The sequence below is a fragment of the Thunnus maccoyii genome, chromosome 2, assembly GCF_910596095.1.
Source record: "Thunnus maccoyii chromosome 2, fThuMac1.1, whole genome shotgun sequence".
Classification (NCBI taxonomy): Eukaryota; Metazoa; Chordata; class Actinopteri; order Scombriformes; family Scombridae; genus Thunnus; species Thunnus maccoyii.
The window spans coordinates 6,324,486-6,349,401 of record NC_056534.1 but is presented as its reverse complement, the minus strand read 5'-3'; the positions used below and the strand labels follow the sequence as shown (position 1 = coordinate 6,349,401).

At 40.5% G+C, this 24,916-nt stretch overlaps 1 protein-coding gene across 1 annotated transcript in view; it reads right to left on the bottom strand.

Moving 5' to 3' along the window:
- cacna1ab (calcium channel, voltage-dependent, P/Q type, alpha 1A subunit, b) overlaps nt 1–24,916 on the bottom strand; it is a 100,060-nt gene that overhangs the window by 42,829 nt on the left and 32,315 nt on the right. The window contains exons 18-31 of the mRNA XM_042399849.1: nt 24,734–24,887; nt 21,638–22,236; nt 20,539–20,846; nt 18,221–18,353; nt 17,883–18,012; nt 16,788–16,847; nt 16,401–16,507; nt 6,487–6,586; nt 5,588–5,748; nt 4,881–5,018; nt 4,571–4,772; nt 4,250–4,414; nt 2,765–2,875; nt 2,309–2,392 (exon numbers count right to left, since the gene is read on the bottom strand). Of these exons, the coding sequence (XP_042255783.1) occupies nt 2,309–2,392; nt 2,765–2,875; nt 4,250–4,414; nt 4,571–4,772; nt 4,881–5,018; nt 5,588–5,748; nt 6,487–6,586; nt 16,401–16,507; nt 16,788–16,847; nt 17,883–18,012; nt 18,221–18,353; nt 20,539–20,846; nt 21,638–22,236; nt 24,734–24,887 (2,452 nt within the window). The remainder of the gene's footprint in view (nt 1–2,308; nt 2,393–2,764; nt 2,876–4,249; nt 4,415–4,570; nt 4,773–4,880; nt 5,019–5,587; nt 5,749–6,486; nt 6,587–16,400; nt 16,508–16,787; nt 16,848–17,882; nt 18,013–18,220; nt 18,354–20,538; nt 20,847–21,637; nt 22,237–24,733; nt 24,888–24,916) is intronic.

The window sequence follows — 24,916 nt, the reverse complement described above, 5'->3', positions numbered from 1 at the left end:
ATTACTGGAAAATCATTGGCTATTTTGGACTATTTGTGCGTATTTAGGTTAGCATTGGCACTGAATAGCACAGTAAAAGTATTTTGTCAAGTCGAATTATGATATTTCTTCTCAACAGTTGTGCTCTTTACAAAATCCAACAACAATGGTTTCAGCTGGAAGTCCAAGTGACAAAATGCAACCAAAATGAACCTGGTGTTTGGTCCTTAATTTGAAAATATTGGGATAATTGGGATAACTTATTGTCTTTAGTAACCTTGGCTACAAAAATAGATATAAAGCTCCTGAAAAAAGATTTTCTCTGATCTGTAAGAGAGGTAAAAACAAAAAAAAACACTGGTCTGATTAGGAAGATGAGGTTCATTTTGGTTTTTGGTGTATTTATTCTGCAGAACTGCACTAGATACTTAGTTAACCTGAACTGATTATGGTAACTATGCAGCTAAGCAACGCGTCAATGTCAACATGTGATTACTAGCCACTTCTAACACTAGCAACTACTTATTACGCAAGCTTGTCAGATCGGATGTGTTCATCCAGCAGTTTAGCCGCTACAAGCTGACATTATATTGACAGATAATCAATCGGACGTCTGAAATGATCAGTTCACTGAAAACAATTCTAATGTCAATTGGTATCAGTTCAGACAGCTAAAATGTAAATTTAGCACTTTCAACATGGCCAGAGGGTGTCTTTAATCATCTGAAAACACAGTTGTTCTGCAGTAATTAGCGCAGTTTCTGCTAATCTAGTTAGTGTGAATGAGAGGAAGACTTGTGCAGGTCGGAGTGGTTTTATAAGTTCATGACTGAAACCTAAAAAAATAGGTGGACAACAAAGAGGGGCTGAAATTGCTAAAGAATTCTACAAATATTGAGTCTCATAGGTATAACTATATTAAGCTTGTATGTAGATTATAATGCACAGATAGACATATTGATAAACATACAAACAAAGCACAATTAACTGTGAAATAAACATGAGCATGTTCGCACACAACAGCACATTAGGCACAATCTATTATCGGTGCAAGTTGCGTTTTTAATTTAGACTTTAGACTTTATAATTGTTCAGGGTCGAAGGAAGCACTGCATCCCAATACAGGACTGGACCTTTGAGTTGTCTGACAAGTTTCACCCCAGAATAAAAAAAAAAAACTAGAGAAATTGGAAAATAAAGATCGTCATAAAGGTGATTTCTATTCATTAAATAATATCAAAGATATTTATATTATTATTATTATTATTATTATTATTATTATTATTATTTAGAATGAACCCCCCCATAGAATAACACAGACAGACACAAAGCATTCAGGTACTTGAAAGGTACAGCTATGACAACTGGATTATAATTTGCTAATGCTAATCCTTATAGCATAAGAAATGTACCTGTACACCTGCACCATTTACAGTCTGTTGACAGACAGCTACATTAAAGTTAGCAGCTAAGACTGTATTAAGACCAGTCAAAAGTCTGGATGAACCCTCCCATTCTCCTTAACCCTTTCATGCATAGTGGTCACTGCAGTGGACAGCTATTCAAAAGCTGTTTTCTTAGATATGCAGGGGGGTTTTAATGGTATAGTTGCACATCAGCCACCACAGTGGACTCTACTGTGTCATCCCATGTTTAAAAAAAATGAAGTTCAAATATTTTTTTTCATGTCTAAAGGGGAATAAAAACACTTAGGAAAAAAAGTCCTGACTGAGGTTATCATAATTCATGCATGAAAGGGTTAATGGCGAAGGGTATCCAAACTTCTGACTCCTACTGTATATATAAAATCCATAGTTAGAAAGGGAAAATACTTAGTTGCCTTTGTGTATGTGTCTACATGGAGTGTTGGACACTGTTTTCAGTGTGTAACAGACTTAAAGGAAAAATCAGCTATTATTTATTTTTTGGGGCATCTTACCTAACGGCTTTTGGAGAGTTGTGAAACAGATTCATGGAATTTGTATCATTCTTATGTGCAATTTTATAATCATGCTTGAGCACTGAAAACTTCTGTCTTGGGAAACAATGTTATTGGCTATCCTCTACACAAGCAAAATAAAAATAATTATTTTGTGTCCAAAAGTTCTGTTTTTGTAGTTTCAGTGAGGAAGTATTTCAGCATTTTGATGGTTATAAGCAAAAAGAACTACACACTGAGTCACTTTAAGGCTCCAATAAAAGGAACAGTTTTGTTCAGTTTTGGCTGATTTTTCCTTTGAGTTCATTAAACTGGCTTCATGTGACAAATCATCAGCTTGTGTTCAGCTTCAAATAACATGTGGTGGTCCAAACTCTCCAAAGTACTTACCCCTAGTTCTGTAACTAATATGTCAGTGATGCTTCCAAGGACAGAGACAAAATCAAAAATGTTCCAGGCGTCTCTGAAGTAATTCTGTTGGGAAAGAGAAAAAAAGTGAGACGTTAGCCCGATGAAAGCGTAGCTAATTGCATCTCCCTAAAACTGAAGCTAGAGGGCAGTAAGAGACATGCCCCTGGCCAATGGATGTGTTGTTACCGTGGAGACAGAATGGAAAGAGGCTGATAGCGTGACTGCTGTGCGACACTGTATGCTCTGGGTGTTTCAGGGACAGGAAGAACATGCTCTAGATCTGTCTACCAAAATAACCCGCTTTATAAATGAATTATAGGATGAAACACTGAAGCATATAGACTGGGTCAACCTAGATGAGGAATATCTGCGTAGGTACTGCGTGTTTGTGCGTCTTTCCATATTTGTTCTTTTTTTTTTTTTTTACAGCCTTACCAGAGGGCCGAAAGCGATTATCTTGAGGACTGATTCCATGAAGAAGAAGGTGGTAAACACAATGTTGAGGTTCTTCAGTACATTATCGTACGTCAATGATGCACCGTCGAACTATAGACACACAGAAATGAAGAAAGAGAGGGAATGTGAACAATTAAACTGACAACACAAGTTTTTCCAATGCAGATTTTTAGATCACCTTTCCCCAGTGCCTTCAGTGTTCAATTTATGAGAGAAACTGTACCTTCGTTGTGGAGCTAAATAGTTTACAACCATAGTAACCAATCTGATCCTAAAACCCTCAAAAATCAAGACAATAATAAGGAGGTAAGAAAGAAATGCATCCTGGCCAATGTCAGGAAAACTAACCCTCACTAACCCTAACTTTGTAACATTAACACCAGGCAGAAACCAAATACAGAGTACAGTTTTGGAACTAAAATGAGTAAAGGTTATTTGTACAGACAGTTTGTTTCTCATAATCTCTGGAAAGTTACTATGTGATTTTGATATAAACTTGTTTTATTGAGATCAGACTGATGAGAAAACAGTAAGTGTTATTTTGTGATCATGACTCAACATACCGAGCTGTCAAAAACGTTCTCTAGTATCTTCTCAACTTAGTATAATAACGAATATAATAGCAACAAAAAATAAATTGTAACATTTTATTTTCTTACAACAGCAAAACAAAGCTTGTGATGTTAAGATCAAAATAGTTACATTGTCATCACAAGAAAACTATATATTAGTAACAATTATAAGAATGTTCGTTCTGGAGTTTTGTAAAGATGTTGGTATTTGAAATTGAATATTTGGTTGGCACCATGGTGGCCAGTTTTGAAGCAGGACATTGGCTTGATAGGTGCTTATTTACACATCCAGCAGACGCAGAGCAACGTTGCCGTTCATTTGGATTCATGTTTCTGGCCACCTGATGAATTTAAGTCCAATATTCACTCTCCTCTCAGCTTTGTTTTTTGTCTCCACCAACTCCTGAGAAAAATATCTGACAGCTGTCTGCTACTGCTGGAAATGATGCTGAGAGACCTAAGACTGAACCAAAACAGTAATTATGCGAGTGTCAAAACCAAAACAACGAGCTGAAAGATACTAAAACTCCCCTTAGAGCTGACAGGAACTGCAGAAGAGGGTAATGATTTTCTGTGGGTTTATCGATTCAAATGATCCTTTTCACATTACATGTAGTCATTTGAGCTGTTCATATAAAAATGCAGCTTTAAGAACACGTTTGGTGCTCAAAAACCAAACTGAGGTGGCACTTCTCACAGTTGGATAGTCTGGTTTTGCAGAACGCTTTGTGTAAATGCTCTTCATTAAGGACCTGGAGTATTACAGTAGCAAGAAAGCTGAGGTATTAAATGCTTTTCCTGTGATCATACCTAATCTGGTAATCCTTTGTGCTACAACAACATGTGCAGAGCCGCACACCACAAAAAACACTGTTAAGAGTTAGACTTTTACCTTCATCATGAGGACGACGGTGTTAAGCGCGATTAGAGCCATGATGCTGTACTCAAAGGGCGGAGATACCACAAACTGCCACATGCGATACTGGAAGCTCAGTTTGTTCTTTGGCATATGGCGAGTCAGAGGTCTGGCATTGATGGCGAAATCTATACAGGCTCTCTGCAGGAGGGCAGGGGAAGAGAGGAGGGTTGAAGTTACATTACTTTTTGCTTTTAACCCTGTAAACACTTTCTAACAAATCATTTTGTATTAAAGAAGCTGTAAAACTGACACTGAACATCCAGAAATTCAAAGCAGCCTGCAATCTCTCCTCACCTCATTCTTTTCTAAGCTATAGTCCTCCATCATCTTATCCCCCTGTTCCTGGAAGGTGATGATGATGAGAGCCACAAAGATATTGACGAAGAAGAAGGGGAAGACAACGAAGTACACCACGTAAAAGATGGACATTTCCATCCTATAACCTGGGCTCGGGCCCTGATTCTCATAGGTGGAGTCCACTGAGTGCTTTAACACCCTGTAGAAAAAGAGAGAATTCAAAAAAAAATTAAGAAAAGAGAAAAACAAACAAACAAAAAAATCCAATAAATGTGTGTGTGTATGTGTGTGTGTGTGTCCCACTCACTGCGGCCACCCCTCTCCAGTGGAGACAGTGAAGAGGGTGAGCAGGGCCCAAGCCACATTGTCGTAGTGGAAATCGTACTTCTTCCACTCCCGCTTCTGAGCTTTAACCTCATCCCTATCATACACTAAGTACTCGCCCCTGAGGAAACACAAACATGGATTATAATGAAATCACACAGTAAAAATATAGAAGTATCAAAACATTTAAAAGGTTTATTAAAAACACTCTGGAGTGGAACTGGAAGTGTAGAAAAGCACCACAACTACTAGGAACTCTTTTTTATATTTGACATAATATACTTATTAAGAGTGAACATGAATTATAATATTTAGAAATTAAACTTCCCAGAAAAGCCTCTAGGTGGCAGCATCTACACTACTGATACAATAGGCCAAGGGACTGGTATGAGTTTTTCAGAGTACTATATTTTGCCAAAATGCAGAACTGTATGTTACATAAGTATCTGAAATACAGAATAAAAATGTGTAAAAACATTTTATAGTGCTAAATTAAAAGTACTTGGTGCAAATTGCAAAATATGTTGAATGTAACGGATGAAAAATCTTTTGTTTTTTGACAGTGAACGAAATTTAAAATCACTTGTAAGACCGATTGAAAATTATTCTTCACACTTCATGAAAAGCACATACTTTCACACTGAACTGAAGTGCTCAACATGTTTGAGTGTTTGGTGTTTCTGAACCAACCTGCAGTCGCGCTCAAACTCTTTGGATTCGTCCGTGCAGTAGAAGAAACGGCCCTTGAAGAGCTGCACGGCCACCACGGCGAAGATGAACATGAAGAGCATGTAAACAATCAGGATGTTCAGCACGTTCTTCAGAGAGTTGACCACACAGTCAAACACAGCCTGCAGGCAGACGAGGGGAAGAAAACATTTAGATTTACAGCTAAGTTCAGTTGTAAGACTGATTATCTTAACTAGTATGACATCAGAGTGTCAGTGCGTTTAACATTTGGATAACTTTTGCCTTTATATATATCTAATGATACTCAAGGGTCACTGCTGCCACATGCATGTCCTGCAGGCAAGCACAAATAATTTCTGTAAATGCTACTCAGCCTATGACTTGCACTACACTTAATAACATTGCTGTAGCTTTAAAGGACAAATCCACCCTTGTAAACTGTTATATTGTGTATATTTAATTAGTTTGCATGTTGTACTGTGATGCAAATAGAATAAGTAATGTCTTGCCTACTATTTTAACCAGTCTTGTTGACCTGTAACTTTAACAGTTTATGATTGGTTGAAAAGCAAAACTGCACTTCACATGTTGATGAATGATATATCAGGTATGCAATGGTGCAAGCTCCCTTTATGATTTCAATATGTTGGTGCAAAATTGACTGACATTAATACCTGATATTTACAGTTGGTGTTTTAGGTAACTGAAACAATTTCCTGCTAACAAACTGCACTGATGAGATGTCAAACTCACTATTTTTATCTTGCCCTTTCCTGATGTAATGACAGAATATCTCAATAAGGAGCATTTGAAACCATCTTCATCTCATGGGAAACATAATATGTAGTGAAAATATAAGCCTCCCAGTCCAGAGGCTGCATCTCTTTAAGGACGCATACCTTTAGCTTGGGGAGACGTTTGATGGTCTTAAGAGGACGCAGCACCCTCAGCACACGCAGGGACTTGATCGTACTGATGTCTTTGCCCTTGCTGCTCCCCCTAGAGTTCATCCAAGGAACAACAAAATAGTCAGGGAAGAATTAGATGGTGCTATTAACATAAACCATTTCAAAAAGTGGTGAGGTGGGGTGAGGGATATGTCCTCAAAGTCAGATTTATCTTAAATATTTACTAAAAGCAACACACAATATGACACTTGCAGTAGTCCTGTGTAAGACAGTACATGTGTGTACAATCAACGCTCTTACAGTCTCTTCTTCTGCAGAAAAAAGAAACTTTCAAGTGTGCGTCAAACATGAAACCGGTGGGAGGATAACCGATCAGTTGCCTGACCGTTTGGTTTCATGGACATCAAGAAGCAGCGACATCGTCACCATTTTTTATAATCTTCACCATGATAAAATAAACATTCACACACATTCCATGTCGACAGGCATCTCCCGGCAGAGTGCCCAGCCAAACCTCTTTCTTTCTTTTTCAGTGAAACGCTGTTCGGTTCTTCGGAAGAAAATGGGAGTCTCAGATGTGGAAACATGAAGCGTGGGCTTTAAAGATTACATGGCTAGGATTATGCCAATATAATCCTGAATTTGGAAACACTTGATGGACTGAATCTGATACGTTTCACATAGCTTCCTTTCATTTAAATCCAGATTTTACCGCAGCCTGAATCAAAGGAGATGGGGACAGGCAACGGAGGCTATGCGAGACTCTTGGGACATGTGATGTTGCTTGCAGAACGCAACATCAAATGTCATAACACAAACAAACACATTGCATTAATAGCATCAAACGAGCCGTGAGAGCGACCGGAGGAGACGATTTAGGGCCGAAAAGACAAACTCCTTTGGTTGTGTGTTTTAATGCGCCTGCTTCCTCCACGAAGCCCATAACTGAACATTCTGCTCATGATTTGTACGCCCATAAACCAATATCAGTGAGGAAAAATTGGGGTGTCAAGGGAGTAAATAGCCATGTTGATCTTTACTGTAAGTGAATGGCCCATTTTCAAAAAACAAGGCAGGAGGCGCCTGGACGCCTGCCAAGCCTGAGCAGAAGAGAAGCCGTCCATCAAGGCTCGCTCCTTAACTATGAACTCAGTTCCCGTGGCAGAAAATGTAAGACGATTCAATTCAAGGCTGATTGATTGAGTCTGAACCTAGGCACTTCTACATGTATGCATGTGGGGGTTTATGTGTGTGTGTGTGTGTGTGTGTGAGACTCGATCGATAATCAATAGGCCTTCCTCCTTTGAAGGTGAATGGGACTGAGGTCTCTATCAGAGCAGCTTCAGTGTATTAGAGTAAAGCCCAGTAAGGCATAGGTGTTAGGAATTAACACCAACCCTACGCAAACACACACACACACGCACACACGCACACACCCACACACACAATGATAAGGGCTCTTTGAGTCTCACGATTTATGTATGAGTGTGTACACTGCACTAATTTAGCATTCTGTCCGTCAACCTTACTAAAAAGATGACGGAAAGATGACGGATGTTCCCTGAATGGCACATTTTCTTTTGAGTATGAAACACTCAACATCTGTAGGATTGAAAGTTGGCAGTAAACAGCTTCTAGTTTTATCCTTGACGATGCACACCAGCTGTTGTAAGTTTGGATTCGTGTATACAATGGAAAAAAACGTTCAGAAAACTTCTCAAACCACTCCCGCTGAATAAGGCTCCAGTGCGTACTGCACTCTGCTGCTGTCCATCCATTTGATCAGCACGTTCTGATCACAGATTTTCTCATACAACAATCGAGCACCTTAACATGGCAAAACACACAATGTCTGTCTCAATACTAATACCACTGAACATATCATTAAGGTCTTGTTCAGATAGACATTAGCACTACGTCAAGAAATGCAGCCTCCTCCCTCATCCATTTCAATGAGACTGTAGTTTTGCATAGCAGGATTTCAGATGACCCAAGTGATGAAACACAAAGTTGAACCTGACTTTTGCCGCAATGCAATGCTGTATATTGGCCTATCAAATCAAGCATGTGCAAGTGTACATTCTGGCAGATTGGTGGACCAGGACATTTTTACTGTTTACCTTGCAACAAAGACTAAAATGATTGCTGCTGTGGTTACTTTCCAAAGGTGTAAAATCCTGCACCATAGCATTATGTACTTAAATTTTTCAGGGACAGCATTCATTATTTAGCGGCGTAAGGCTAACATTCATCTGCAGTGATGAAGGTGTCACATTAGCCTGGGTAGGTTCATGTTAATATGCAGTTTTGTGGCATCTGATAATCCTTCAAACTCATGGGCTTATTACTCCAATTGAACTTCCTGGATTGTATTTCATCTTTTCATTGACAATTATAGCAACATACCAATGCAGCCCATTGGGGTTTTTTCATGTGGCACCATTTTAAGACCAAATGTGGCGAGACAAGACATTCAGTTCAACAGACCAATGAAAGAAACGGAGGTGTGCCAATGTGTGCAAGTCTCACAAGCTTGACAGTATCATGTGTGAAGACTGAGATTGGAGTGATACAGTAGAAATATTTGGCTGCGTGAACATACTAAAGCTAAAGATGGACAGCTGAGAAGTGGATTTTGTAGGAGTGGTTTGAAAAATTTCTTTGGATGGTTTGATGTCTACACTGGAATCCATTGTTACAACATCAATTCAAGCTAAAGTTTTTAACAATACCATTTTAAAAACCCACAGAACAGGTGTTGAGTGTTCAATACTTGAAAGACAGACTTTCATGCTATTTTTCAGAAATATGTATTTATAATGGAAATTTTAACTGGTAAATTAATTATCTGCGAATTTGGAATCACACTACTTCCAGTACACCTGTGGGCACCACCGTCAAACCCTTTAAATCATACTTATCAATGAAACTACTGAGATGTATGGATGGTTTCCTGCAGTATGTGGGTGTGGTGGTGAAGAAAAAGAGAAAGGGGCAACGATACGGCGAGAATGAGTACGAACGATCAGAAGAACAAAGAAAGAAAGAGAGAAAAGCCAATTTGATACGCAAGGGACAGAGCGGAGGAGGAGGAGGAGGAGGAGGAGGAGGAGGTGGACAGAGGAAGAACTTTACCGGGTGCTGCTCCTGTCGAATTTCACCGAAGATGGAGACAGCGAGAGTCAGTGACAGCGACAGAAAGAAAGACAGAGACAGAAGAGGAAGAGGAGGAAGGGAAGAAGGAGAGGAAAAACACATAGAAAGACAGACACACACAGAGACACACATTGATAAAGAGAGACCGACAAAGACAAACACAAGACAAAAGAGAGAGAGAGAGAGAGAGAGAGAGAGAGAGAGAGGGTTTGGTAGAAACAGGAAAAAATACATTTATATGAGAGACAGACAAAGAAGGAAGGACAGCAAGATGGCCATACCTGCTTAGAAAACCCCACCCACCCACCAACACACATATACACACACTCAGATACACACATCTCTCTCTCTCTCTCTCTCTCTCTGTGTTTCCCTCCCCTCACCCATCACTTGTCTCCATGACGACAGGATGGGATGTCTACATACTGTACCTGTCTCCTAGATTTATTATTCGATAAGGTGAAGATTACACTGCATTATACTGTACACTGAACAACACTTACATAACACCAATATGTAGCAATTACATCAATCAGGTGAATTTGTATATAAATGTTAATGCATTTTATAAGATTCATCAGCTTCAAAAGTCTATGAGGTCACTGAAAAAAAATACAAATGACAAGGTGTAATCTTATACATTTAGTAATCTGATTATTTAGTCCAATCTATAAAAACTTAACCAGGAGGCAATTTTCCACTGTAAAAGCAGTTATTTTTTGTTATTTTGTTTGTCCTGATTTGATTTTTAATTTTAGTTTTTTTCAATTTTGAGTTTATATTTTGTATTGTTGTGTCTGGTTTAACACTGTCCAATACACAGTGGCAAGTAAACTATAATGGAGAGGGTGATTAAGAAATATGGAAACTAGCATTTCAGAATCTACAATTTTTCTATTGGAGACTGTCTGGAATAGCTTTAAAAAGGCTCCATGTGATTATGATAGTAGAATATATGGATACTCTATGTTTTATTTTCTGTATCTTGCATTTTTAATGTATATTACTCTATTTGTAAAAGCTTTTAAAGAGCAGCTGTGAGTAAAATGTTTAAAGCATTTACTGTTTCTACAGTTCAAAAATACAGTACTGAATGTATGTTTTACTGCCACAATGCATGAATGTGGTAAAATGTGCTTTTTTAAAAATGCATGACTGAATTTTAATAAGGGGTAACTCTTAATACTTATATTATATCTGATAAATCGCATAATCATAATCTGAGAAAGGCTGAGGTCAGTTAAGTGAAACATATATACAGTAGCTTTGTCACTCTCCAGGTATTACTACATTTTAAGTTGCAGCTTTTCTTCCATCTGAATAAAACAATCTTCAAAAACATCCCAACATTAATTCTTAGGTAACTTCCTGAGATCTACAATAATAAAAGCACTTCTGTGAATCTATCCCCCCGGCTGAGACTGTGCATGTGCAAAACCCTCCTTCCCTCCTGGCTGTTTTCTGCTGTGACCTGCTGTACTACCAGCTCTATGAAGAATTACCTTCATGGTTGGAGGAGGAAACTCGATTGCTGCATCCATTTACACCGATTCTTATCTTATCACACCATAATGATCAATTAGACCAGGCCTACAGCACAAATTTCCCTCATTAGATCTGCAATCATCTAGTTGGATTTTTATCAAAGCTCTTTTGCATGCACATCTGCGCAAGGGGGAAGAAAAAAGGCGTTAAATCTTTAGAAGTGGCCGGTTCCAGGTTTTCTTGACATGTGAGAGCACACAGGCATACACGCAGGACATCTATCATGAGGGGAGACTCAAGAAACCAGGATTTGTGTGTATTGTCCCATACACACACACCGTCAATAGAAAAGGAAAGGCATTCTCACAGAGTACTGCGACAGCATGCAGTTCTCAGTCATGAGAGTGTGTCATTCAACATTTATTTGGAGGATGAGGGGTGCCAGAAGCGCAACTTGTTGAGTTTAAAAACCCAAAATAAATGAAGCCATTGCACTCTGACCATGCTGGAAATCCCGTGTACAATGGTTTCCGAGATGTACCTGCTTTTAAACAGTGTGTGTGTGTGTGTGTGTGTGTAGCCTTCAACCCTTAAGCAAAACTGTACTGAAAGCTCAGCCCTGGATCAGATGGTTGGAGCAAGGAAGCAAAAAGAGGAGAGATGGTGGAGGAGTAAGGAGAGGAAGGAAAAGAAGGGAAGGGTGAAAGGAAAAAGAGGCAAAAGTGAGGGTGATATGGCGGGAGAGCATCCTCTAAAAGGGGAACGGAGAGGGCATTAAAAAAGTGGGCAAAGGAGGGGAGAGGAGGAGGGAAGAAGACCACTGAAGGAGGGGAGGAGGCATCCTTTTTTCAGGGAGGTGTCATGCTGTGGAGGGTGCAGCAGTGGAGTAATTTTTGAGTTGCTGTAACAAACCTATCAGCCAGATGGTACAATTGAATTTGATAGGTTCTTGCTTTTTTTTGCGTTACTGCTTGCCTTTCTAGCTAAAGTGATATTTCACTTTGATATTAAATTTTCACTTTTTTGTGTTGGAGTCCACCAGCATTATTTGCCTTCGTTGGAACCTGTCACTGGTCAAACTATTCACATGTATTATATGTACGTATATGTGAAAAAACATGTTCAGGTTATCTTATTGCCTGTACTGGATGATACTTTTAATTTCTTTCTATTTGCAGTTAATTGTACTTAGATACAGTAGAATAAATACTGACTTGTGCAGGTTCAGTGCTCCTCAACTTCAACACAGGTGTGAAAGGTTTTTACCAAAGTAATATATCACTTTAAATTCATACCACCTGCATTCTGAAATCTGTGCATTAAAACACTTGTGTGTGCACCTTCCTCATCCTGCTCGCTCCTTGATTTACTTTTGCCGCTGTTGGTTGGTTTCCTTGGACTCTATTTACTCTGTATTTAGACTGCGAGCAACCACATTACCGTACAATGGCTGGTATGAGTTTCATTTTTATGCAGGACTCATACCAATAGCTACATATGACAGGCATTATGATGTAGACAGCCATGGTAAAAAAAAAAAAAAAAAAAAGTTAACCATTGTGAAATTGGCTAATGTTACTTGTTGCTGGCAATGTGAACACATAGTGACAATGACAGGAACAACAGGAACTGTAACATATTTGCTCTTCACTACAGAAATGTTGTTTGTTCAGATTAAATGCAAAGTGAATTTACAAGTCTGGATTTGTACAGTCTGTGTTTATTTGCCACAAACAGCCGTACAAGTAAAGACTCACTGGCTCTGGAGTGGTGCAAAGTGTATTGTATCTATTCTTTTTGTATGTGATGCCCAAGAAATGCTTCTCAAGACAATGTGGGATATTAGACAACATGGAACTGACCAATGACATGAGAAAAAGAAGAGGTCAAAATTTTAATTTTATGTAAATTCACAAATTACACCGTGCTTTTGAACGAGCAACACTTGCTATGCTCGTGAATGCTGATGAAACCACATCAGCTAGCGAGAAGTTGCAGTTGCATGATTTCTTTGCTTCCAGTGGAAGACTACTGTACAGATATTAGCTAGTGTGTGAGGACTATTCCTGTCTGGGCGTGTTTCTGTGTTGCGGCTCAGACTCTTGCTGATCTCACAATTTATCAGGAACTCTAATTCTTTCTGTTATGTTCCTCTAGGGCTCTCTCCCTTTTCCTGTTTTATCTGAACCTTAAAGGATATGGCTGGCAATTTTCAATATTTTTTTCTTGTCAACAAATCTCATGCGCAGAGCTAAACCAACAATGAACAGATCCCACTTAGTAGTGTGTGTGTGTGTGTGTATCCAAAGCCTGATATATCTTATTCCTCTGTGCTGTAGACCTCCACTGTTGTCCAAAAACTATTAAAAACAATCATGATACAATACCACATTATCGTCAGCCAAACTGTTGCATTGGATGACTCTGAAGATTATGGTCACAGCTCGAGAGACTAATAACAATGATCACATTTCCAGTCTCTGGAGAGTACTTCTGTGTAGGGCAGACGCCACTGCACATGTGCAGGAACCTGTTTGTTAATTACCAAAGAACTTCAAGCGGTTGTGATTTGAAGCACAACAAGCTAATGAAGCTCTGTAGATTGAACCGCATTCCTGCACATGCACAGTGCGTCTTCCTTACACGGATCAATTCATTGTTGGTTCTGGACATGAGATTTGTTGACAATAAGAGAAAATTAGTAAATTGACAGCCATATCCTTTTATGATATCATATACATAAAGCTCCATTTTTTGCCCAAGCATTTTCAAGTTTGTATGCAATGGTGCCATCGCTAAAATTTGCTTTGCCTTCAATCTGAACATACCTTTACAGTACATAGGGAATTAGCTCTAAGATTAACAGAGCACATTTTACTGGAACACATTCTTTGCCTGGGACTGACTCCGAACATCATTAACAAAGTTTTCAGTGATGCTGTCTACTGCATCACAGGTTGTGTTCAGGTTCATGCAGCCGCCAAGGCAGACATGCACTGATCATCCACAGAACTGAGGAGGATGCACACACGAAGCTGTCTTTCTCTCTCACTCACTTGACCTGTTTTTCTGTCACACGCAAACACACACTCAGTCCCTCTAGGGTGCATATATCATACATATTTCATTTATATGTATTTATCTATATACCTCAGCATAAGAACAAATCATTCCACCCACCACACTCTGCCCCAGCATGCCTCCCTCCTTCCCTCCCACGCTCAGTCTGACTTCCCAGGGTCGTGCAGAGGAAGGAGAGTTAAATACCTGTGCCTCCGGGTACGTTAACATGGCCAGAAACGGCGGATGAGTATGTGTTTTTGTGTTTTGAGTGTGCGTGGGTAAAAGAGAGGGGACGAGGCGATGAGTAGTTGTACCCTGGCGGTGTTCCTCCTCGTGGCAAACGGATAGCCTGGGCACTTAAAGGGTTAAAGGTGTCTGGGGCGCCCTCACCCCCACGGACTGACCGACTGGGACCTCCAGCCCGGAGGACGGGGGAGGATGAGGAGGCGGGTTCGGGGAGTGTGATTGGGTTGCAGGGGGGAATGTTGGCTTTTATGGTTGTTGGAGTGGTGAGAAAAAAGGGGGAGCTGAAAAGGTGCGTGTGGTGGAGTTTGGTGGGGCAGAGGGGTGAATTAGGGACTAGACGAGGGTGGAGGCCGGGGTTGGGGGGTGGGGACAAAGGGTGAGCAAGAAAGCAACGGGTACACCTCCTACTAACATATAGCAAGCTAAAATTTGCAACAAATTAATCTGATATAAACTGTCCAATTAGTGTGGTGAAAGGAGCAACTTCACAATCTTTCCTAAATTTAATGAAAACTAAGAAATAATCACCCGTTAAATCTCTTCAGGTCATTTAAAATGCTGTAAATTCACATAAAAGTAGGATGACCATCAACAAATTCTCATCTAGCATCGTTCTCATACTTGCTTTGCTCTATGTTAGGAATAAGGAGGGTGTATAGGGGTACATGAATTGGATAGAAGTGCAAAATTTTTATAATAGATAAGGGGAAGCGCTCCTATGAGAGAGGGGATTGGAAGGTATCTGGAAGGAGGTGGAGGCATCAGCAGGAACCAAAGCTGTGGAGGGTCTGGGGGAGGGGATGTCGGTAAGCAAAGGTTTAGGGGATGAAGTTAGGGTTTTAGATGCAAGTACAGAGGAAGGGATGACTCACGGCCTGGTTGGAGGAAATATCAGAGCGGCATGGATTGGCAAACAGGGCACAGAAGGGAAGAAGGAAGGAGGAAGATTGGGAGGAAAAAATTTGAGAATGAGCAGGTGGTGTTTTATAGTGGTCACACAGTTAGGGGGAAGGGACGTTTGGGGTATTTTGAGGTGATTATTATACAGGCAAGGTTTGGGGTTTGTGGAGGGTGGAAGGTGGACGTACACTCTAAAAACAGATATCACTTTCAGCATTTAAGGGTTCCTCGTTTAAAGGAACTATCCAAAAAATTACATACTTGTTAAAGTAACATCATAATTGTTTTAAAGGAGCTCCTCAGGGTACCCGCTTAGGGCCCTCAAAGATCGCAGCATCAAGAAAAAGCAAAATGCAACGAGGAGCCCTTTTCCTTTTTAGAGTGTAGGTCAGAGGTTGGTGATGATCGACAAGCACGTTAGGAAAGGAATTTTGTTAAGGATCATAGGTGATTGTCCAGATGAAGGTGGTGATGAAACACCGAGAAAGACCTGTTGATACAATGTGATGATGACCAATGAAGGAAATAGAGAGAGATACGGAGAAAGTGTAGACTGCAGAGGGGATAGAGAAGAAAGACCTGAGGAAAGACCTGCTGATACAATGCCACATGTGATGATGACCAGTGGGGGAACAGAGAGGGATAAGGAGAATGTGTAGACCGTAGAAGGGAGAGAGAAAAAGAGACATTGACAAGACTGCAGAAAAGAGAGTCAAGAGAGAAAGAAAGAGCGGACCAAGACAGACAGAAAATAAGAGACAACATCAGAGAGAGAGACAGTGGACCGGAAGAGAAACAAGAGTGCAAATGCAAGAGTAAAAGAGAAAGTAAGATTAAGAAAAAGATAAAGGGAGAGAAAAAGGATAGCCAAAAAGACAAAAGACTGAAGTTCAGCAGGCTGAGTAAAAGGAAGTGAAAGATCAACATTGCCTATCGGCGTATCGGAGGACGACGAGGGTCTTTCTGTAGATGGGGGGTATGTGTTTGTGTGTGGGTGGTGGAGATGACGAAGAGGAAGGTGAGGTGTGGGGAGGGGGGAGGGAGGGGACACTTACGTGAAGGCGAAGGCCACCAGAGCACCACTAACCACTATAAAGTCCAGAATGTTCCACAAGTCGCGGAAGTAGGAGCCCTGGTGGAGAAACAAGCCCAGCACCACCATCTGGAAGACACGGAGCATGCTCAGTACAACACACATATACACATGTATAGTAACACAAACACACTCACACATAAATCTGCACACTTACAAGGGCACGGACACACAACATAGATACACATAATACACATACATAGACACACACCCACACACCAACATTAACTGGAACAGAAATGTGCACAAATACACACACGCAAAAGACACAATCATACAACCATGCAAACAAAGGCATGGAAAAAATAAATCAGCACACACACACACACACACACACACTCTTTGTTACCTTGATCAACATTTCAAAAGTGAAGACGCCTGTGAAAACGTAGTCAAAATAACGCAGCACCTGCAGAGCAAGACACAACACAGTGAGATATAATTATCTAAGCAGAGAGACGCAGAACGATGAATCAGAAGAGAAACAGCAGGACAGATTAACAAAGAAAGAAAGAAAGCGACAAAAAGGCAGACACCAACAAACCTAGAACCTAATCCTAATTCTAATCTTAATCCTACTTAGATTTTCCACATCCAAATCAGCATTTCACAATATCTGTTCCTTTTCACTTTCCTTTTTCATTTCACTTTTAATTATAACTCAATTATCCCTACTGTAGTAAGATATAAATATTCTATATTTCTTTTAATTTGTGTTTCCTGTTTTTCTGGATAAAATGTTTCTACACATTTAATATCCATAGCATTAACATCTTTTCCCTAAACATTTCCTTGCAATGCTTATTCAGAGTTCGATTGAAATCAGGTGACTTTCATCCAATTTAAAGACAAAAAACAGCCAAAGGGGTGCCCTCTCTTTTTCTCTTGAACATAATATTCAATAAATAACACTTAAGCTAATAAGTGTCATGAAAAATTATGAAAATCAAGAAATTATGAAATTCACTACAACACATTTTCTTTTACAAATGTTTGTTGATATTTTTCCTCATAAAAATGTCTAAATGAGTGCTTTGATAGGTGCTTTTTGTGCATAAAACAAACAAAAAAAACAAAAAAAAATGTTTATAATGGGCACTCGTTTTACTATCGGTACTAAATTTTCATGTAAATATGATCTGTTGAACATTTTAAAATATGCACATGTGTGTAAATATCAGAATCTGGCCCAACCCTGGTACATGATAAAATAAACTGTCATAATTATTATTACCATCTAATTAGCAACAAATTCACTAACTTAATCCTAATTTAAAGATTCAAATTGGAAGACCAAACCTAATCTCTCTACTAGTGGGAGGCCAAAATGTCCACACATTTTGCTCATCTTTATATCCATTTTATCTTCCCAACAATGTAGGAGTACATACACTGACAGGCCGACAGAAATACACAAACACACACACACACACAGATGTCTCACATTGTTTCTCGGTGAGTCAGGTGAGACAGGGTCCTCTGCAGCGAGGGCGATGCTGCTCATAGCGATGACAGACAGGATGCTGAACTCAAAATACTTCAGAGTCAAGATGTAGTGACAGCACTTCCGAAACCTGAAGTGAAAATACACAGATGAATATGCACATGTTGACAAAAGCAAACAAAACACACATTTCTAGGCCTGGAGAGAAAAAATGCTCATAACTTAAACAGCTGCTCTTTACACAGACGCACTGTTTTCAAATTGTACTAGCAGTACTAAGCTGATTTCTGTATTACAACAATGTTTGACCAAGGTGTTACACAAACACAAACACTCACGGGTTTGTGGTGGACATTATGAAGCAGGAGCTGTAGGGAGGCATGGGTTTAGGGCCGTCTTCGTCTCCTCCGTCGTCCTCCTCCTCCTTCTTCTCCTCGCTCTTCTTCTGGTCGGTGTTGGCGTTCTTGTTCACTGAGCGAAACAAGGACAGAAAACAGACAGCGGGAAGGACAGAAAGACGTCAGCTTCACCAGAGCAAGACAGTAAAAACACAAAAAACATCCGCCAACATTGTTTTAAGAATAGAACAGAATAAGGCTGTTTTTTTTTTTTTTTGCCAGCGTTAGCCAGTGAACAAATGTTCCTAAAATGGGAACTCCACCAATTTCTCATGCCAGAGTCAATTTAAGCTTCATGGGGAGTGCTACTCAGCCTGTGAAAACAGTTGTGTAATATCTACTGCGGCTCTGGAGGAGCTTTGTCGACTGACAAAATAGCCATGATGATGTCATAGTGTCGTCACCGGTGTAATCTCAGCTTAGACATGGAGGCTTTACAATTTTAACAGAAAGCCTGCGTTACAACCTGGTAGTTTGAAAGATGTGGGCATTTACTAGGCATGGAGGGTCTTACCGACAGCGACACAGGCTGTCAAGTTGCATTATGGGAATTGTAGGATCCAGCATTTTAGGATCCTACACATTTTAAAGGTTTGTCTATTGAAATGTTCCCCAACTTGATTGAAGTGCAATGCTTAATCGCGGGAGTATTCTTTTAAGATGTTCATTGTTTTCAAGCAAGTGAACATCAGAGAGCATTAATCAAGACTGAAATGTAAAGACTGCAGTACAATTTGTTCACTACTGATAAGAACACACTCATGGAGGAGTTTAAAATGTGTTTATCTGTGAGGAGTACGGGGGGGAATCTTCCTACAAAATGCGACACCACTCTTATGTAATAAGTAGCAGTATCAGTGTGTTTTTCAGGCCATATGTATTGTACTACTAGTAACTATCTTCTGCCATCCTCATCCATCACGATATTCTTAGAATGCTTGACATAAAGTGTCTTGACAAAAGTTTGGACACTTCTCATTCAAGATGTCGAAGGTGCAGGTGTAGACTCCTACAAATACCTTGGAGTGCACCTGGATGATAGGCCTGATTGGACTAAGAACAAAGAGGCCCTTTACAAGAAGGGTCTGAGTTGGCTCTACTTCCTGTGGAGGCTACGATCATTCAGTGTCTGCAACAAGATGCTGCAGATGTTCTATCAGTCAGTATCTAGTGCCATTTTCTAGGCGGTGGTGTGCTGGGGGCGTGGTCTGAAAACTGGGGATGCTAACAGACTGAACAAGCTTGTTAGGAACGCCAGCTCCGTCATAGAAGGTGGAACTGAGCTGGACGTCCTGGGGGCGATGGCCAGGAGGAGGATGCTAACCAAGCTGGTGAGCATTCTGAACATCACCTCCCATCCCCTCCACGACGGGCTTGTCAAACAGAAGAGCACCTTCAGCAACAGACTGATCTCCACCAAATGTTCCTCAGAGTGACACAGAAGGTGGCGGACATCAAACTCTACAACCCCCCCCTCCCCCCCATTGCAACATGGGATTAGACTGACGCTTTCCACCGTATGCTTTCTTACAATAACTGATAACTTGTTAAGAATTGCACTATATAATTATTATCATTTTGTATAATGTATAATAATAACAATCTTTCTATTGCACATTGCACACCTCATAATAATCATTCTACTCTTATTTTCTTATTAATCATACTGTATTTCATTACATACCATGTATATAATCACTGCACAATAGATTTTTTTATCTATCTCACTACTCTCGTTTTATATACTCGATGTATATACTGCACAATGTATAACAACAAACTTTTCTGTTTTATTATTTCATTTTATTCTGTTGTGTCTGAAATGTGATGTGTGCTGAACGCTGCTGTTGTGACACTTAAATTTCCCTTGGGATCAATAAAGTATATCTTATTCTTAATCATTTGCCCAAAGCCTATAATTAAGTCACCGTTCATAAACAAATCCCTACATTTATACAGCACTGGAAGCCATTTTCAAACTTCTTCGGCCACATGTCAAAGTGCATACTGGGAAGTTTTGTCTACCACTTGCTTCTGAGTTAGCATTTGGAAACGCTACATGAACCAGCTCCCTCAATCCAAAATATAAACCCAACATCACAAGGAAGCATAAAACATGCAGGGGAAGACTGAGTAACAGGGCCAAAGTATTGGGAGAGGGTTTTAACACCTGTGGTTCAAATTATGTGAATTGATGAAGAGCTTTGTCACACAACTTATGCTCTCATCTACAAGGACTCATCCCTCTAGAAGCCTACCTTGCAAGATGGCGTTGGTGGAGGGGTAGGGGTAAACTGGGGGCATGTCTATGCTTGTGTATTCAGGTTTGACCATACTGGTCAGAATTAGACTGTCCATGCTGTGGAGCAGGGTGTGGGTATCTGCGTCGCGGCAGTTCAGCAGGTTGTTGACGTGGTCGGGGTGGTCTGGGTGGTCTGGTGGAAGGGCGTAAGGATGTTCGTGAGCGCTGGCCAACTTGCTGTTGTTGCGGAAGTTGTCCAGGTCCTCATTGTACTGCTGTATGGGTCGTGTGGTGGAGAGGCTGGGACCGGTGCTGTGGTGCTCCCTGATGGAGGAGGAAGGGAGGAAAGAGAGAGAGGAACGGTGAGATCGGAGTAATCAGAGGCAAAGGAAAAAGAACCAGGAACGAAAACAAGGATGAGGATGGAAAGGATCAGGTGATGGAAGGAGTATCTCATCAAAAACACCAGATGTAGCACCATATGTCACAAGATGTGCACTGTCACCTGTACTGTTACTACTAACACATACAGAACACACTGCTAAACTATTAATTAAAGCACAAAGATAAATAGATGCTTACTTTTTGCATCAACTGCCACAAACTGGAGAAATTCAAAATACGTTTTACACCCTTTCACCTGACAAGACATTTAACGCACATTTTTCCTGGAAATATGTCAAAGTTGGTGTAATTCTGGGATCAGACTACAAGATATCAGCCTGATTTTGGCCAATTTTAACTGGTCTGGGACATCTGGAGCAAAAATGAGACCACCTATAACACCTCACCAGGCCCCTAAAGAAAGACCGGCTTCTCAGATCTATGACGTGCTCCTTGACACTTTGGACCCCATGGTTGAGCCATTCATGATCATAAAAGTCTCTGGCCTCTCTTGCCTGATCACCTTCTTGTCACATCTTGGCAAATGTTTAAGTGCTTCCAATTTATGTTGAGCTACCAGACAACCAATCACGAGCCTTGCTGCTACAGAGCTTTGCACTCAGATGTTATGGCTTCCCGATTTCTTAGACAAACTTAAATAGCATTTAGTGCTCGTCAGGTAGTAGTGTTAAGGCTCACACACAGAGAAAATAAACCCTTTCTTCACTCACTTTCTCGTACGATGCCCTCTGCTTCTCTCCTGGTTGCCATGGCGATGCCGTCTCGTCTTCCTCCCTTCTCCTTCTTCGCCCTTCTCTCCTTCTCCCTCCGTCCCCCTGGATCTGTGTCTCCTGCCCTCCTCCCCCTCTCTGGCTGCCCTGCGGTGCTGTCTGGACCTCCTGTGCTCGTTGTTTCCCCCCTCTCCCCTCTCGCTGTGGCGTGGAGACACGCTTCGAGTCTCCCTGCCTTCCCTGTTCCTGTGCCGGTGGCCCCGGTGGCTCCTGTGGCTGTGCCTCTCCTCCCCTTGCTGACCCTCCACGTTACCAAGGGACGTGCAGCTAAAGCCATGCTCCATGCGTGTCTCCGTCGGCTGGCCCGGCTGCTCGCTGATAGGTCCGATGGCTTTCTGATGGTGATGGTGGTGGTAGCGATAATAGTGGGCCGCGCGGCGGTAGTGGTCGACGTCTTGCCGCCGATATTCCTGATCCAGAGGCAGCTCACCGGGTTGGGTCTTGTTGGTGTTGTTGTTGCGGTTGTCCTGCGGGTTGACCACCAGCGGACGGTCCAAATGGGTCTTCATGTCACCACGTCCTTTCCGTGGGTAGGACACCTGGGTCAGGGGTAATATGTAGCAGAGGGGATAAGCAGTTGCTCATCCTCAGAGATGTCTTAAAGGGTCTGTTCATCCAATTTTCCATCTCTGAGATTTCTACTGCCCAGAAGGTAAATGGTAAATTCACTTGTGGTGCTCAAAGTGTTTGTGAAATGAGATTTGAAAAACTAAACAGTAACATGTTTCTCCAGAAACAGTACAACAGTCAACAGGACATTGTTTCTGGAAAAATATGTCACCGCAGAGTTTTTCAAATGTCATTTTTCACTGTTTTGAACACCACAAACTTCCATTCACCTCAAATGGACTGGCATTGAAGCAGAGATCTCAGAGGCAAATATTTTAAAACCTGGAGGAATCAAACCAAACTGAAAGGATAGATACCACTGGGGGTAAGTGAGAAAATATGTTTTGGGGGGGATTTTTTTGGGAGAATTTGGGTGAACTGACCTCTCAAGTCCCACTCACATTGACAACAATTACTATCACAAGAACTTTAAACTGATGATATATTGCTATTTAAGCATTCACAAAATAAATATTTCCTATCCATTTCTTTAATTTGATTGGTCAGAAATATATAACAAAAAATAGACATTTTATCTTCTTAATTTTTTATAACTATTGTTATTCTTACAGTTGTTGCTATCGATGTGAATGAGACTTTATGGTGCGATCCCACATTTGCTTGGGTAATACTGCCTGATCTCTTTTTTACATGTGTCACATGGACACATGGCCCTGTAACTCCAAACATGATGGATTTGCAGTAATTTACTTTCTCTCCGGTCATTCATTTACTGTGACTATTACATTAGATGAAAATTGTAAAATGTAAGAAAGACACAGCTCTATTAAAATGAGTAAGGAGCTGATGATTTTTTTGGTAAAGTGTATACAACCACTGTAACTAAAAAAAATGAACTGAAATATGTGGATGACATATTCACTGTTGCTTTGCATTTCAAATTTAGTAATACTGCTGTAAGTCAGTTGTATTCATATCATCATAAAGCATCAGTTCAAGCAAATCAGTGAAAAAACCAACCAACCATGGCATGACCAGCCGTGTGTCTACAGAAAGTCACTGAAATCCATGCATGTTTGAAACTGTAACAGTTTTCAAGGAGCAAGCTGCATTTACATTTTTTTAGACTGCAGTAGCATCAAAGCCGGCACAACAGACACAGTCTAGGCCTACTTTGACCTTCATTCACTCACTTTATACCTGACAGTTTACTAACCCACCCCCCTCCCTCCCCTCCCCTCCCCTGAGCCACAGATATACACAGTTCGGCAAACAGTCCAGCATTTTTGGCTCCACATTAACAATTTGAGAACAAAATTGTTACGAACACTTTTGGAACCACAAAATGACAAAACAACTCCATCTGCAAACACGCTGTTTGCCGAGCCATATCCAGTCGACTCCTGATCTTCTTTTTACATTTTTTTTTTTTTTTTTTTGAAGTGCGTTACACTTCGCCCCGCTCCAGTTTTGAGTCTGCTGCCTTCTTTGGGTACAGCTCTGGATTTCTCTGCATGCCCCACTTTAATAATGCATCTCTCCCAAGCACGCAGCTTCAAGCCGTCCCATATAGCAGCAGCTAGCGCAATAATAACACTCTTTCACAGGCTTAAAGGGACATTACACCCTGAAATCAAAACATCTGTGAAGTTGCAGCATGACCCAGAATACACAGAAGTGAAAAAGCAGGTCAGGCCCTTGTGTTAGTCCAGTGTTTCCACTGCGTGTTGAAACACATTACATACAGATGCCCTGAAATGTGATGCAATTCAAAAACATTACTTTAACAGTTTCAGAGTTTCAGTTTCAGAGAAATAGAAAGCTAAGATATGATATCTGCCGAATTAAAAAGTGTATTCGCAGAGAAACTCCAAATATTTGTATAATTGATATAAATCAACTTAAAATGTTACTGATTTTATGTAAACTTTTTGAGATTCCCAGAGAACTCAAAAGTTAATTTCGCTTTTGTTACAATCAGACAAGAATGAACTTCATCACAGGGTTTTGGTTAAACATCTATTTCCATGTTTTTTGGAACAGCCAGAAAAAACATGTTTCAATTTTTCATCAATGCAAACTCTTGGAAAACAATTGTCAAACACTTTCAGGTCCATTTTGTCCTAAAAATGTTGGAACCCAGGTATGATATCATGGTGACACAGTATATATATTTTTAGGACCTTTATTTAGGTCACTAGAAACAAATGGCTGAATATTTGTTCACATTTAATATCAACTTTACATCCAGTTTTCAATTGACATCCAAGAGTTTATCCATTTAGTAAACTTATGAAAATGATTTTAGGCCTTAAATACTAAAAGATGGATGATAATGTCCCTTTAAGAGGTTAAAATAACTTATCACTCTACACACAGAACAACAAATATCCACCATATATCAGGAGTAGACTGCATATATGTGTATATTTTGTGTCTTTTTTTTAGGGGGGGGGGATTCCTCACCTCCTCTCCCTCCCCTCCCACCTTCCAGTCATCCTGCTCCAGCTCGTTGTAGAGCGCCTCGCGACTCGTCATCAGGTTCTGTCGGCGGATCTCGCTCGTTCTCTGCTCCCACACCGACTTGTTGCCCTTGATGTGGTTCTTCTGCTGCTCTTTACTGTTGGAGGCGGCGGTGGCGGTGAAGCG